The 14,477-nt window shown below is 41.5% G+C and overlaps 1 protein-coding gene across 3 annotated transcripts in view; it reads left to right on the top strand.

The window, feature by feature from the left end:
• FRMD3 (FERM domain containing 3) overlaps nucleotides 1–14,477 on the top strand; it is a 294,130-nt gene that overhangs the window by 185,111 nt on the left and 94,542 nt on the right. For all 3 annotated transcript variants that reach the window (XM_080667366.1, XM_080667367.1, XM_080667365.1), the window contains exon 3: nucleotides 2,254–2,296. In XM_080667366.1, coding sequence (XP_080523492.1) covers nucleotides 2,254–2,296 — 43 coding nt within the window. The remainder of the gene's footprint in view (nucleotides 1–2,253; nucleotides 2,297–14,477) is intronic.

Below are 14,477 nucleotides of genomic sequence, written 5' to 3'. Positions count from 1 at the left end.
GTATTGGAAGACATTGGTCTATCAATTAAACTGCACTTTAAGTAACAGCAACAGCATCAGCAAACAAGCATTTATTGTTTTCCACATGCCAGCCACTGTTTAAGTGTCTTATGTTTAATACGTTTTAAAATGCTTGCAAGGTAGATACTATTACTATTCCCGTTTTATAGTTGTTGAAATTGAGACACAGAGAGGTTAAACATTTTTGCATAAGGTTATATAGCCAGTAAGTGGTAAAATCAATACATTTTCCACTCGTCCAGTGTAATGCTATAAAGAACAAACATTATTTCTGATTAGAAGGAGATAATAAAAAGTAGAATAGTGGTTTCCAGGGGCTGGGAGGAAGGCGCGGAATGGAGAGTTATTGTTTAATAGGCATAGAGTTAAAATTTTACAAGATAGAAAAAGTCCTGGAGATGGATGGTGGTGATGGTAGCACACCATTATGAATGCATTTAATACCACTAACTTGTACACTTTAAAATGGTTACAATGGTTATGTATATTTTACCACAATAAAAAAATTGGGGAAAGGGAAGATAACCAGGGTTTCCAAAATGAGGTGATATAATTTTGGCCATATACAAAGAAACTTGCTATTTTAGCTTGTGCAGTGTATCTGGTGATTTTCTGTTAGAGTCTTCGTGAAAAGACACCCATCCTTTTTTTGTTTGTTCATCATCACCTGAGGATATTTTTTTCCATAGATTGTTAGAGGAGGGAGGGGGAAAGTGAGAGAGAAACATCAATGTGAATGAGACACATAGATTGGTTGCTTCCTGCCCCGACTGGGGCTGGGGATTGAACCTGTAACCCAGGTACATGCCCTTGACCAGGAATCGAACCCACAGCCTTTTGGTGCCCAGGCTGACACTCTAACCACCAAACAACATCGGCCAGAGCACTACTCTTGTTTTTGAAGGCCACAGAGCTCTCATACTCTGGATTGGAAACTCCTGATTTGACCACTCGATTTTTCAGTTCCTGGTGAAAGAGAACATTCATTGTGGAGAATGATACATTTCAGAGTGAACTGATCCATCCGGAGGCTGCCCAGCCAAGGCCGAGGGCCTTGCTCTGGAATTCCACTGCACACCGCCCTCCCCAGTTGATTCGCCGGGTGACCTTAGGCAAGTTGTTTAACTCCTGAGCCCCAGATTTCTCCATCCTTAAATGGAGTGGTAGTGATGGTCCGTGGAGACTCTTAGAGTACCTGGCACTTAAGTAAGCACTCAGCAAATGCTATCTCTTGTTAAACTTTATCGTTCTGTATTACATCAAGCAATAGTGATAATGCAGAACCTTGAGGCTTCTGGATGACACCATGACACAATGAGAGAGAAGTGTAAGCACTCAACTGATAAGTGTCCCCCTTCCTCTCCTGTAACAAACAGGGTTGGGGGTGACCCATAGTGGGGACTCCCAGACCTCTTGGTGGATACCCAGTGGCAACCTCCTTATTGTCTTTATAAAGTATAGGTGTATAAAGTGATGTTTCCTAACATTCCCTAAGTGGCTTCAGGGACATCATGTGATATCAAAAGCTGCCCAGAACTCAACATATTGAAGTGACCCTCACACATGTGTGGAGAGAGCTGGCCACTGAGGCCAGCATAAAGTCTGCTTCAGATGCCTGCCCAGGTCTTGGAGCTCCTTTGTTTTGTGAGGGAGTTGATTTTCCTTCATGATGACCTCAGGCCTCTGAAATGAGATAATAAAAATCATTTGTTCCTCCCTACCGCAAAGGAAGAATCGGCTCTGTGCATGACGGGGCTGATGCTGGCTTGGTCCACTGTTAACCTGGGAGGAGGCTGCCTCAGGGAAGTGGGGGGGCGGGCAGGGTGCTGATGCTGTCTTGGATTGTGACTCTGAGGTCAATGATGTCCAACTCTTTAGCCATCTCTGGTTTTCCTAGAGCAGTGGAGCTCAAAGGATCAACGAGGAGTCAACGAGAGCCACTAGAACATGCCATTTAGGTGCATGTTCACTCTCTTGCCCTTCTCCCCTAGCAAATGTGTGACTCAAACACTGCTCAGCAAGTGTTAATTCTCTGCAGTTTATACCCTTGCCTATGGTATTATTGTTGCCAAATTGTTCATGTGGGTCTTCAGAGGTGGAACCCTGAGGAATATCTATAGGAAGCAAGGCTATACTTTGGAAAAAGAGTATCTTTATTAAATTCCTTTTAGTTATTAAGTATGCATCATATGGTCCAGCCATTTGACCCACAATCTCTTTTTTTCTCCCCAGCACTGGCTTGAACCTAACAAGTCCATCTCCAAGCAAATGAAATGTAAGTGTCAACCTGTGGGTTCACCTTTGCTATGAAGTGTTCAAAGACAGATTCTGTTTCTCGACAGAGTTTTTCCTGCCAGGGAAGAAACTGCTTTAGTTGAAGAGCTGTGGGTGGGCGGGGCTTCTCTCTCCCAGTGAGAGCTGTGTGGCCTCTCTCCTATTTGCTGGCCTTGGGCCTCTTTGCAGTCACTATTCCCATAGCCCCCTGTGTCTCTCCCTCTCCACCAGCTTACTCCCATGTTCCATATTCACACAGGGGAATTGGATTAGATGGTTAAATAATCTGTTATACATAACCACCAGGTGCCTGGTTCCTTCTGGTTGTGGGGTTGCTAGTAAATGGTTCAGGGGAGATGCAGTCTTGGGGGGCGTATTTTGAAACTAAAATCTTGCTATATCTTTACTGAAGAGTGTGTTGTGCTTTTCCACCCCTCAGACTTCCTAATATAAATATCCCCCCCCCCCCGCCGAGTAATTGATTGCAAGCTCTGGTGTTCTGACCTACCCTTTTAAATATTTTTATTTTTTTCCCTGATGAGCTCTTGGAGACGTCCCTTTGGAAAACCTTTCTCTGAGGCATTGTGACGAGGGTGTTGACTAGTGGTCCTGGGGGGGCATGGTGTTTTGTCTGGTCCTCCCTGCCAGGCTGCAGTCACCCTGTTTTTATTTATGGTTTGGAGGAGAGCTTCAGAAATGCACCTCATAGATTCACAGCTGGCCCTGAAATCCATTTATCCCTCCATGCCAGCTTTCCCATGGCCCTGAGACGTAGGCGATCAATCAGCTTCTCATTGGAGATCAGGTTAGCACATATTATGTCACTTGTCATCATTCAGGGGATTCTTTTCTTTTTCCAAATATGAAGAAGTTATTCTGGGCAGGGTTTTGAGTGGGAGAAGGAAGAGACTGAATGTGGATGGCACTCTGGCAACCAACATATTTATTCCTAGTTCTCTTTTTTCCCCTCCCTCTCTCTCCATTCGCTTTGTTTCCCCTCCCCTCTCCCATCTCTGAAGAGCAAACTGTCTGGCCAGTGCAGGAAAGACAGCCAGACAGCTAGCAACCATGGCTGTTGTGAGCAATGGGTGCTGCAGGGAGATGGCAGGAAAGATGTGTGAGATGAAAATGGACAGCAGTGAGCGTGGGAAGTCCAGAGAGGTCAGGCTGTGGGGTGAGGCTGGAAGAGAGTTGGGATAAGCATCTGATAAGAAGTAGCAGGGCAGAGGTATCAGGAAGCTCTGTATAGAATGACTCGCAGGATAATGAGAATGAACAAACATGTCTGAGAAAAAAAAAATAGCCGATGCCTAGCTTTTATCCCTTAACTACAAGTTTTCATAATTTTCTTTACATAGTTTAAAATATTTAGATAATTTCCCAGGAAAACTTACTTATAGTAAGTGGTTCTTTGACTTTGGTTCTTAAATGTCATGAAATATGTCCCTTAGGCTGCACACAATTTTGAAATATAAGTCTGTCTCTAAAGTAATATGCATTTCAACACTTAATAGAAGAAAACACTGAAAACTTGTGAAGAATTTGCTGCTAAAGAGCTTTGTCTCTGCCATTAGTAAATCTGAACAAACAACTGAAAATTCATAGTGTTTTACAAAAGTGGTATAAAGATTAACATATGATTACTGACCAGTGCCAATCTAATGACGAGTGGCATCTGGATCTGGAAGAAGAGTTGTGTAAAATTCAGTATGTAAGCCTGACACAGTGGCTCACTGCTTCCAGGAACTGGCAAGGGTCTTCTCACTCATCACCCAGTCCTCTGTGGTATTAAGGACATTAGTGAAGAAACTTTGTGTCATTTTCTCAAGATCACAAACCTGGTTTTGTTGTTGTTGTTGATGTCTGTTATATCAAGAATTTCTGTGCTCTTATGCATATGTCCTGGAACATGAACTTTAATGTAAATTAGAGAAAAAATTAGGGCTTATAAAATGTGAGCTCCAAGAAGCTGGGTCCAACCCCTGAGACTCATTCATGAGTTTATCAAAAGGATCTTGTTGCAGAACCCAGACAGCTTCCAGCTTGGGCGTGGGCACGCTTTTTATACTCTGAGTAGGCAGCGAGGGCACAGTTCCTTGGAAGAACAGTTTCTCCCCTTCCTCTCCCTCACTAGAGTGATGCCCGGCTTTCAGGTCCTTTGCCCTGATCTGATGAAGATTCCTCTGTGGGCGTTGCCACAGGCTGGCAGAAGTTCAGCTGTCCTGATTAGCACACACTTTGCAGAGGCATTGCTCTTATTTCTTACTAGTGTTTAAAAAAAATCACTTTTAATAATATCATGCTCGTGGTTTTTTTCCAACAGTTAAGAAAAGTTTAAAATGAAAACCATATTTTCTTTCTCCTCCCCATTATATCTCCCCAATAAATAACTGTTGTTATTAGTGTTTCATATATCCCTCTAGGAATTTTTTTGTTATATAAGCTCCCTCAACATATGAAAGGCCTTTTATCAACAAAAACAAGATAAATCTCTATATTATTCTTCATCTTGTTTTCTTTTAAAAAATATTTTTATTGATTTTAGAGAGGAAGGGAGAGGAAGAGAGATATAGAAACATCAATGACGAGAGAGAGTCATTGATTGGCTGCATCCTGCATGCCCCCCACTGGGGATTGAGCCCACAACTTGGACATGTGCTCTTGACTGGAATCGAACCCAGGACCCTTCAGTCCACAGGCCGACGTTCTATCAACTGAGCCAAATTGGCTAGGGCTTAAATAATATATATATTAAATTACTTTATTGATTACGGTGTTACATATGTGTCCTTATTCCCCCATTACCCCCGCATTCCCCCCTCAGGCCCTCACCCCCCTGTTGTCTGTGTCCACTGGTTAGGCTTATATGCATGCATACAAGTCCTTTGGTTGATCTCTCCCCCTTACCCCCACCCTCCCCTACCTTCTCTCTGAGGTTTAATGGTCTGATCGATGTTTCTCTGTTTCTGAATCTATTTTTGTTCATCAGTTTATGTTGTTCATTATATTCCATAAATGAGTGAGATCATGTGATATTTATCTTTCTCTGCCTGGCTTATTTCATTTAGCATAATGCTCTCTAGTTCCATCCATGCTGTTGCAAATGGTAAGAACGCCTTCTTTTTTACCGCAGCGTAGTATTCCATGATGTAGATGTACCTCAGTTTTTTAATCCACTCATCTGCTGATGGGCACTTAGGCTGTTTCCAAATCTTAGCTATGGTGAATTGCGCTGCTATGAACATAGGGGTGCATATATCCTTTCTAATTCGTGTTTCTAGTTTCTTGGGATATATTCCTAGAAGTGGGATTACTGGGCCAAATGGGAGTTCCATTTTTAGTTTTTTGAGGAAACTCCATACTGTTCTCCACAGTGGCTGCACCAATCTGCATTCCCACCAACAGTGCACAAGGGTTCCTTTTTCTCTGTATTCTTGCCAGCACTTGTCGTTTGTTGATTTGTTGATGATAGCCATTCTGACAGGTGTGAGATGGTACCTCATTGTCATTTTGATTTGCATCTCTCTGATGATTAGTGACTTTGAGCATGTTTTCATATGCCTCTTGGCCTTCCTTCTGTCTTCTTTCGAAAAGTATCTATTTAGGTCCATTGCTCATTTTTGATTGGGTTGTTTATCTTTCTTTTATTAAGTTGTATGAGTTCCCTGTAGATGTTGGAGATTAAACCCTTATTGTTGATAACATTGGCAAATATGTTCTCCCATGCAGTGGGCTTTCTTGTTGTTTTGTTGATGGTTTCTTTGGCTGTGAAAAAGCTTTTTATTTTGATGTAGTCCCATTTGTTTATTTTCTCTTTAGTTTCCATTGCCCTAGGAGCAGTATCAGCGAAGAAGTTCCTTTGGCATATGTCTGAGATTTTGTTGCCTGTGGATTCCTCTAGTATTTTTATGGTTTCCCATCTTATGTTTAAGTCCTTTATCCATTTTGAGTTTATTTTTGTGTATGGTGTAAGTTGGTGGTCTAGTTTCATTTTTTTGCATATATCTGTCCAATTTTTCCAACACCATTTATTGAAGAGACTGTCTTGACTCCATTGTATGTTCATGCCTCCTTTGTCGACTATTAATTGGGCATAGTGGCTTGGGTGGATTTCTGGGTTCTCTATTCTATTCCATTGATCTATATGTCTGTTCTTGTGCCAGTATCAGGCTGTTTTGAGAACAGTGGTTTTGTAATACAGCTTGAAATCTGGTATTGAGATCCCACCTACTTTGTTCTTCTTTCTCATGATTGCTGCAGCTATTTGGGGTCTTTTTTATTCCCGATGAATTTTTGGAAAGTTCATTTTAGGTTTGCGAAATATGCTGTTGGTATTTTAATGGGGAGTGCATTGAATCTATAGATTGCTTTGGGTAGTATGGACATTTTAATGATGTTGATTCTACCAATCCATGAACACGGTATGTTCTTCCATCTGTTTATGTCTTCCTCTATCTCTTTTTTTTAGGGTCCTATAGTTTTCTGCGTTTAAGTCTTTTACCTCCTTAGTTAAGTTTATTCCTAGGTATATTAATTTTTCTTAGTGCGATGGTAAATGAGATTGCTTTTTTAGTCTCTCATTCTGTAAATTCATTATTGGTGTATAGGAATGCAATAGATTTCTTGGCGTTAATTTTGTATCCTGCTACATTGCTGAATTCATTTATTAAATCTAATAATTTTTTGATGGAGTCTTTAGGGTTTTCTATGTACAGTATCATGACATCTGCAAGTAAGAACAGTTTTACTTCTTCTTTTCCAATTGGGTGGATTTTATTTCTTCTTCTTGTCTGATCGCAATGGCTAGTACTTCCAGTACTATGTTGAACAGGAGTGGTGAGAGTGGGCATTCCTGTCTTGTTCCTGTTCTTAGGGGAAATGGTTTTAGTTTTTGCCCATTGAGTATGATGTTGGCTGTGGGTTTGTCATATATGGCTTTTATTATGTTGAGGTATAATCCTTCTATTCCCACCTTGCTGAGAGTTTTTAATCAAGAAAGGGTGTTGGATTTTGTCAAATGCTTTTTCTGCATCAATTGATATGACTACGTGATTTTTATCTCTCAATTTGTTTATGTGATGTATCACGTTTATTGATTTGCGTATATTGTACCATCCTTGCATCCCCAGGATAATTCCTACTTGGTCATGGTGTATGATCTTTCTGATGTAGTGCTGGATCCAATTTGCTAGAATTTTGTTGAGGATTTTGGCATCTATGTTCATGAGGGATATTGGCCTATAATTCTCTTTCATTGTGTTGTCTTTATCTGGTTTTGGTATTAGGGTGATGCTGGCTTCATAGAAGGAGCTTGGAAGTGTTCCTTCCTCATGAATTTTTTGGAATAGTCTGAGGAGGATAGGTTTTAGTTCTTCCTTGAATGTTTGGTAAAACTCCCCTGTGAAGCCGTCTGGCCCCGGGCTTTTGTTTGCTGGAAGCTTTTTGATGACTGCTTCAATTTCTTCCATAGTTATTGGTCTATTATGATTTTTAGAATCTTCCTGATTGAGTTTTGGACAGTTTTATTTTTCTAGGAATATGTCCATTTCCTCCAGGTTTTCCTGTTTGTTGGAATAGAGTTGTTCATAGTATTTTTTTAACAATCCTTTGTATTTCGGTGGGGTCTGCTGTTATTTCACCTCTTTCATTTCTGATTTTGTTTATTTGGGTCCTCTCTGTTTGCTTCTTGGTGAGCCTGGCTAGAGGTTCATCAATCTTGTTTATCCTTTCAAAGAACCAGCTCTTGGTTTCATTGATCTTTTGTATTATTTTTTTGGTCTCTATGCCATTTATTTCTGCTCTGATCTTTATCATCTCCTTCCTTCTGCTCACTCTGGGCTTTTCTTGTTGCTCTATTTCTAATTCTTTGAGTTGTAGAGTTAGATGATTTATTACCATTTTTTCTTGTTTTTTGAGGTAGGCCTGTAGCGCTATAAACTTCCCTCTCAGGACTGCTTTCATTGTGTCCCATAGATTTTGGATTGTTGTGTTTTTATTGTCATTAGTTTCCAGGATGTTTTTAATTTTTTCTTTGATCTTTTTAATAACCCAATCAATATTTAATAGCATGCTATTCAGCTTCCAAGTGTTTGAATTTTTTGGGCTGTTTTTATTGTAGTTTATTTCTAATATTATGCCATTTTGGTCTGAGAAAATGCTTGATATGATTTCAGTCTTCTTGAATTTGGGGAGACTTTGCTTGTGACCCAATATGTGGTCTATTTTTGAAAATGCCCCATGTGCACTTGAGAAGAATGTGTATTCTGTGGCTTTGGGGTGAAATGTTCTGAAGATGTCAATTAAATCCATCTGATCTAGTGAGTCATTTAGGATTGCTATTTCTTTGCTGATTTTTTGTTTAGAGGATATATCCAGTGATGTCAGTGGTGTATTAAAGTCCCCTACTATGATTGTATTTTTGTTGATCTCTCCCTTGATATCTTCCAGGAGTTTTTTTTTTAATGTAAATAATATATTTTTGATTTCAGAGAGGAAGGAAGAGGGGAAGATAGAAACCTCATCAGTGAGCCTACATGCCCCCTATTAGGGATTGAGCCTGCAACTTGGGCTTGTCCCCTGACAGGAATTGAATTGTGACCTCCTGGTTCATAGGTTGACACTCAACCACTAAGCCACACTGGCCAGGTGTTTTCTTAATATTTTTACAGATTTTTCAATATCAGATAGATGATTGGCTTCATTTAAAAAATGGTTTTCTGATAGTTAATTGTATGCATGTATGTAATTTATTTATTAATGGACATCAAAGTTGTTTCTAGTCTTTTGCTGTTATAAACTGTGCTATAATAAACATGCTTGAATGTACGTCCTTGCATCTGGAACATCTGTACTAGAAACTCTTAGAAGTGGTATTGTTGAATTGAAAGGTGTAGACATTTTACATTTCCTTATTGATCAATATCCATCCAGACAGCTTACAATAATTTACTCCCACTAATGTTACATGGGAGTGCTTGTTTTCCCCCAAATATTGTTGAAAATAGATATAATCAAACTCATTTTTATGGTGAGCTTTTCCTCCTTCCCCACCCCCAGAGTGGCATCAGGAGGCAGGGAAGCTTACGTAACATCCTGGCAGTGAGGGCACAGCTCCTGTGATTTGGTCTTTGGCTGTGGGCCTCTTTCCCCATTCATCCTTTCTGGATATAACTAGTCTCACTGGCCTGTGAGTGTGCACTGACCTGTGCTGTTGAGGCCTGTGGCTCCTGCCATGGTCTGTCCTGCAAATCTGTAGGTGATGCCCTCTTGTGTCCCCACTCCAGGTCTCCTCACTGGTTGACTCTTCACACTTCTGTGTTCACCACTGGGACAGGCAGAACCTGCCCATCCTTTTTCGTGGCCTGTGTCGGCCTCAGGGAGACTTGTGCACTCTAGCTAAAGTTCCCTCTCTGCTTAAACATACCCTGCTGCCATTTCTTCAGTATTCTCCAAAGTTCCAGACAAAACACTTTCCCTAAAGGATTCTGAGATTTCTTTGTCTTACTCCCCGACCCCCTGACTCTGTTCAGCCAAGTCTAGAGTGCTGAGTGATGCTGGATTCTTTCTCTCAGACCTCCTCATAGCATCTGTAACTTGGTGTCGTCTTCTCTGGATTTCTCCAAGCTCTCCGCCTGCCTTCCTTCCTCAACCCTTACCCACAACTAATAGTGGCTTTTGTCCTTAGATGCTAGGTTAATATTCTAAAGCAATAACTTTCTTAGGCAGTAACTTGTTTATCAAATAGAATGGAAAAAAGTGCTATTTACAACAGCAATAACAAGTAAAAAATTTATTGTAAATAAATGTAATAAGAAATGTTCAAGATCTACACAAATAAAACTATGAGATTTTACTGTGGAGTTACGGTAATGTAGATAAAAAAGAGCTTGATAAATGGAGACTTCTCATGTTTCTGGTTAATATGGTTAGTCAATTCTTCACAAATTAACACATACATTGAATAATTTTTGAATCAAAATTTTAGTGAGGTTCTTTATGGCATGTAACAAACTGATTCTAAGGCTCATTGGCAAAAGAAAATGTTCAAAGACCAGCCACAATAAATACAGGATAGAGCAAAAGTAGGTTTAAGTTGTGAGTAGACAGAACAGTATATTCCTGTATTATTATTTTATTAATTATATTTTTCATATGAACAACTGTAGGCATACTTTTGCTCTACCTTTTATCTAAAGAATGATAGGGCCGGCTGGTGTGGCTCAGTGGTTGAGTGTTGACCTATGAACCAGGAGGCCAAGGTTAGATTCTCAGTCAGGGCATGTGCTTGTGTTGCTGGCTCAATCCTCAGTAGGGGACATTCAGGAGGCAGCCGATCAATGAATCTCTCTCATCATTGATGTTTCTATTTCCTTCTCTCTCTCTCTCTCTCTCTCTCTCTCTCTCTCTCTCTCTCTCTCTCTCTCTCTCTCTCCTCTCTCTCCCTCCCCCTTCCTCTCTGAAATCAATAAAAAAGTAAAAAACAAAACAAAACAAAAAAACCCCCAATAGGTTTCTTGTTCTATTAGACAGTAAATGAAGGCCTATGAGTTATAATAATTAAAAGAGGCCTAGCAATAAACATACACAGTAATTAAGATAGACCCAGAAATAGGAAAAGAATCAGTGGAACAACAAAAAGGATTCCAAATTTAGTCATTATTTATGAGAATATGGATTATAATAAAGATTGTAATTCATATCAGAGACAGGAAGGTAGATTATTCAAGGCATGACTTTGGACATCTTTTCCACTGGAGAAAAAAGCTAAGGACATACCTTATACCATACATAAGATTAATTCCAGATGAGTTCAAAAGCCCAATATATTTAACAACCCATAGAAATTTTAGGTAAAAATTTAGGACTACTTTTGATAATTGTGGAGTAGTGCATGACTTCCTAAGGAAAAACTAAAACCCAGAAGCAACGAAGCAAAATGCTAACAAATCTGTGCAAAACTTAAACTTTTGTATCAGAATATTTGGTTTGTTCATTGCACAGAGTAGATTTTCAGCAGATATTTGTTGAATTAATGACTATAAAATGAATTATAAACAAGTTAAAATGCAAGCAAAATAATAGAAAAAGCATTTACTAAATATAGAATAGGTAGCAATATGCAGCATATATTAAGTGTGATGCTATGAATCCAAAGATAAACAACTCTATAGAGAAATGTGAAAATACACATAGGAGGAATAAAATAAATGGCTAACAAACTCATAAACAGATGCTCAGTATCATTAGTAACAAGGAATGTGCACATTAAAACAAGATGTTTTTGTTTATCATACTGAGAAAATTGTAAACACTGATAATATCCAGTTGATGAAGATGAGAGTGTCACCTCCGGTGGAAGTGCATAAATGGGTAAAAACATTTGAGAGGGAAATTTGGCTGTATCCTTCAAGATTAAAAAGGCCTCTATCTCTTGATCCAACAAGGTAATATCTAGGAATCTGTCTAAAGCAAAATTTATTCCAGCACAGGTATATATTTTGCAAGGATGTCCATTGCAACATTGCTCATAACATTGAGAACTGGAAGCAATAAAAAGCCCTGCAATTTTGGCAAAGCTAAATAAATTATGTGGAATACATGTGGTCAAAAGGAATGAGGCAGAAGTTTATTTCTGGCACTGAAAGCTTTATTAAATATATCATAGAGTTAAAAACAAGTAAAAACACCACATGTGGGATGATCCATTTATATGAAAACTAGAGGCCCAATGTACAAAATTGGAGCAAGAGTAGGCCTTTGCAGCCGTGGCAGCTACCTGGATCCCCCCTCATAGCCGGGGCGGCTCCCTGGATCCCCCCCCTCGCAGCCGGGATGGCTGCCTGGATCACCCCCTCACAGCCAGGGAGGCTGCCTGGATCACCCCCTCGCAGCCATGGCGACTTCCTCGATCCTGTGGCTGCAGCCCTGGCTTCGTCTGGAAGGATGTTGGTCTAATTAGCATATTATGCTTTTATTATTATAGACCAGGGGCCCAGTGCACGAATTCATGCACCTTGAAAGGAACTGTGGGCTGCGGTGGGCACGGGTGGGTCTCAGCCCATCCTCCATGCCCCTGCCTGGCCCCTCCTGCTGCAGTCCCCGGTCCCCTCTCCCTGGTCCCCTCTCTGCTGGCAGCCCCACTCCCACTGCTGCCACTCCCATGTGATGACGGTGCCAGTCCCGCTCGCACCGCTGATGGAATGGTGCAATTGGGGCCAGTGCCAGTAGCAGGTGTGAGTGGGGCCAGCGCCGTCAGTGGGTGTGAGTGGAGGCTGCTGCCCCAATCGTCCCTCAGGAACAGGGAGAGGTGGAGAAGCCCTCAGGGGCGATCGGGGCCGGCAGCCGCCGCTCATACCCACTGATGGCACCAAGTGATTGGGACTGGCGCCAGGCACTGGCAGCGGGTGTAAGCGGTGGCTCTGACGCCGGTTGCAGGTGTGAGCAGGACCGGCACTGGCAGCAGGTGCGAGAGCCGGGGGGACTGTGGTGTGCGGGAGCAAAGAATTTTCAGTAACCACCAGGGGCTGGCCCCGATGACAGCGACTGGCACCCCACCTTGGTCTGGCACCCCCACTCACCTGCTCCACCATCCCACCCCGGCCAACACCCATCATGTTCCGCGCACACCACCTGGTGGTCAGCGCACATCATAGCGACTGGTTGTTCAGTTGTCCCGGTTGTTCCGCTGTTCGGTCTATTTGCATATTAGCCTTTTATTATATAGGATAAACTTTATATGAATCTAAAAGTGCCTAGAAGAAGGGCTGCCAAAATGTGTAGTAACTGTGGTTACTCCTGGGGAAGAGAGTGGGTTAGAGGGAAGCTAGGGTTTCACATGTTATCATATATCATATATAGTTATAGTTTACTCAGGTATTTTACAATGAGAATATTTTCATATATTGGTAATAAAAAAGAGCAAACAAAAGGATAAAATTTTATGCAAAAATCAAGAAAGAAAGAGGAAAGAAAAAAAAGAAATCAGAGTGCATTATGCATCAAACACGTGCAGTAAACACAGAGACCTAGATGAGAGAAAGCCGCTTACTCTTCCAAAGAGGCTCCCTGCTTAATCCTGGCTGGTGCCTGACTAGCCCAGCAGGATGCTTAAGACCTTCCTGCTCTAGTTACCAAGCACCCTGAGGCACAGAGGTGCGTGGAAATGGCTTCGGTGTGCAAATCAGGGTGGCTAGGACCTCCCCGCTCTGCGTAATGCATGTCTCCACTTGGCCTTAGGAGCAATGTTGAGTCACGTTGCTGGCTGCTGTCTGTAGTGTTCCTTCAAGTTATGATGGCTCTCCCCTGAAGCCTGTAATTTCTGTCTCTGATGGTAATATTTGTGGAGCTTCATGTTAATTGCATTTCTTAGCTTCCCAGCACCCCTTGGAGCTAAATGATTTCGTCCATGGGAACATGTCTTCTGTAGCACAGAGTACCAGGAGCATAGGTTTTGCTCTGGTGTAAGGACCAGGAGAAAAGCCACAGGTCCCACGTTCATGAGGCCAGTTTGGATGCCTGACTCCCAACTCTGTTCTTCCAATTACTCCCCTTGCTGAGTATATTACTTTCCTAAGGCTGCCATAACAAAGGCTGGGTGGGGGGCTGAAAACAATAGAAATGTGTTCTCTTACAGTTCTGGAGGCTAAAGGTTTGAAATCAAGGTGTCAGCAGAGCCACACTCCCTCTGAAAGCTCTAGGGCAGTGGTCAGCAAACTCATTAGTCAACAGAGCCAAATATCAACAGTACAACGATTGAAATTTCTTTTGAGAGCCAAATTTCTTAAACTTAAACTTCTTCTAATGCCACTTCTTCAAAATAGACTCGCCCAGGCCGTGGTATTTTGTGGAAGAGCCACACTCAAGGGGCCAAAGAGCCGCATGTGGCTCGTGAGCCACAGTTTGCTGACCACGGCTCTAGGGCAAGCATGTCAAACTCAAAGGCTAACATGGGCCACATAAATGAGGCATGTGGCCCGCGGACCGTGAGTTTGACATGCTTGCTCTAGGGGACAGTCCTTTCTTGCATCTTCTAGCTGTTACTTTCTTGGTCAAATCATTCTGTTGTTATAAACTATTTACATCTTTGTGGAGAGGAAATCCACTGGAATCAAATCACATTCTCTAGCCCTATTTCTACCTCCTTATTTTAAAGCAAACACCTTAATCTAGCATCTTGCGCCTGT

Source organism: Plecotus auritus (genome assembly GCF_963455305.1).
Source record: "Plecotus auritus genome assembly, chromosome: 5".
In the NCBI taxonomy this organism is placed as follows: Eukaryota; Metazoa; Chordata; class Mammalia; order Chiroptera; family Vespertilionidae; genus Plecotus; species Plecotus auritus.
The sequence above is the reverse complement of the archived record's forward strand: the minus strand, read 5'-3'. Positions and strand labels throughout refer to the sequence as shown.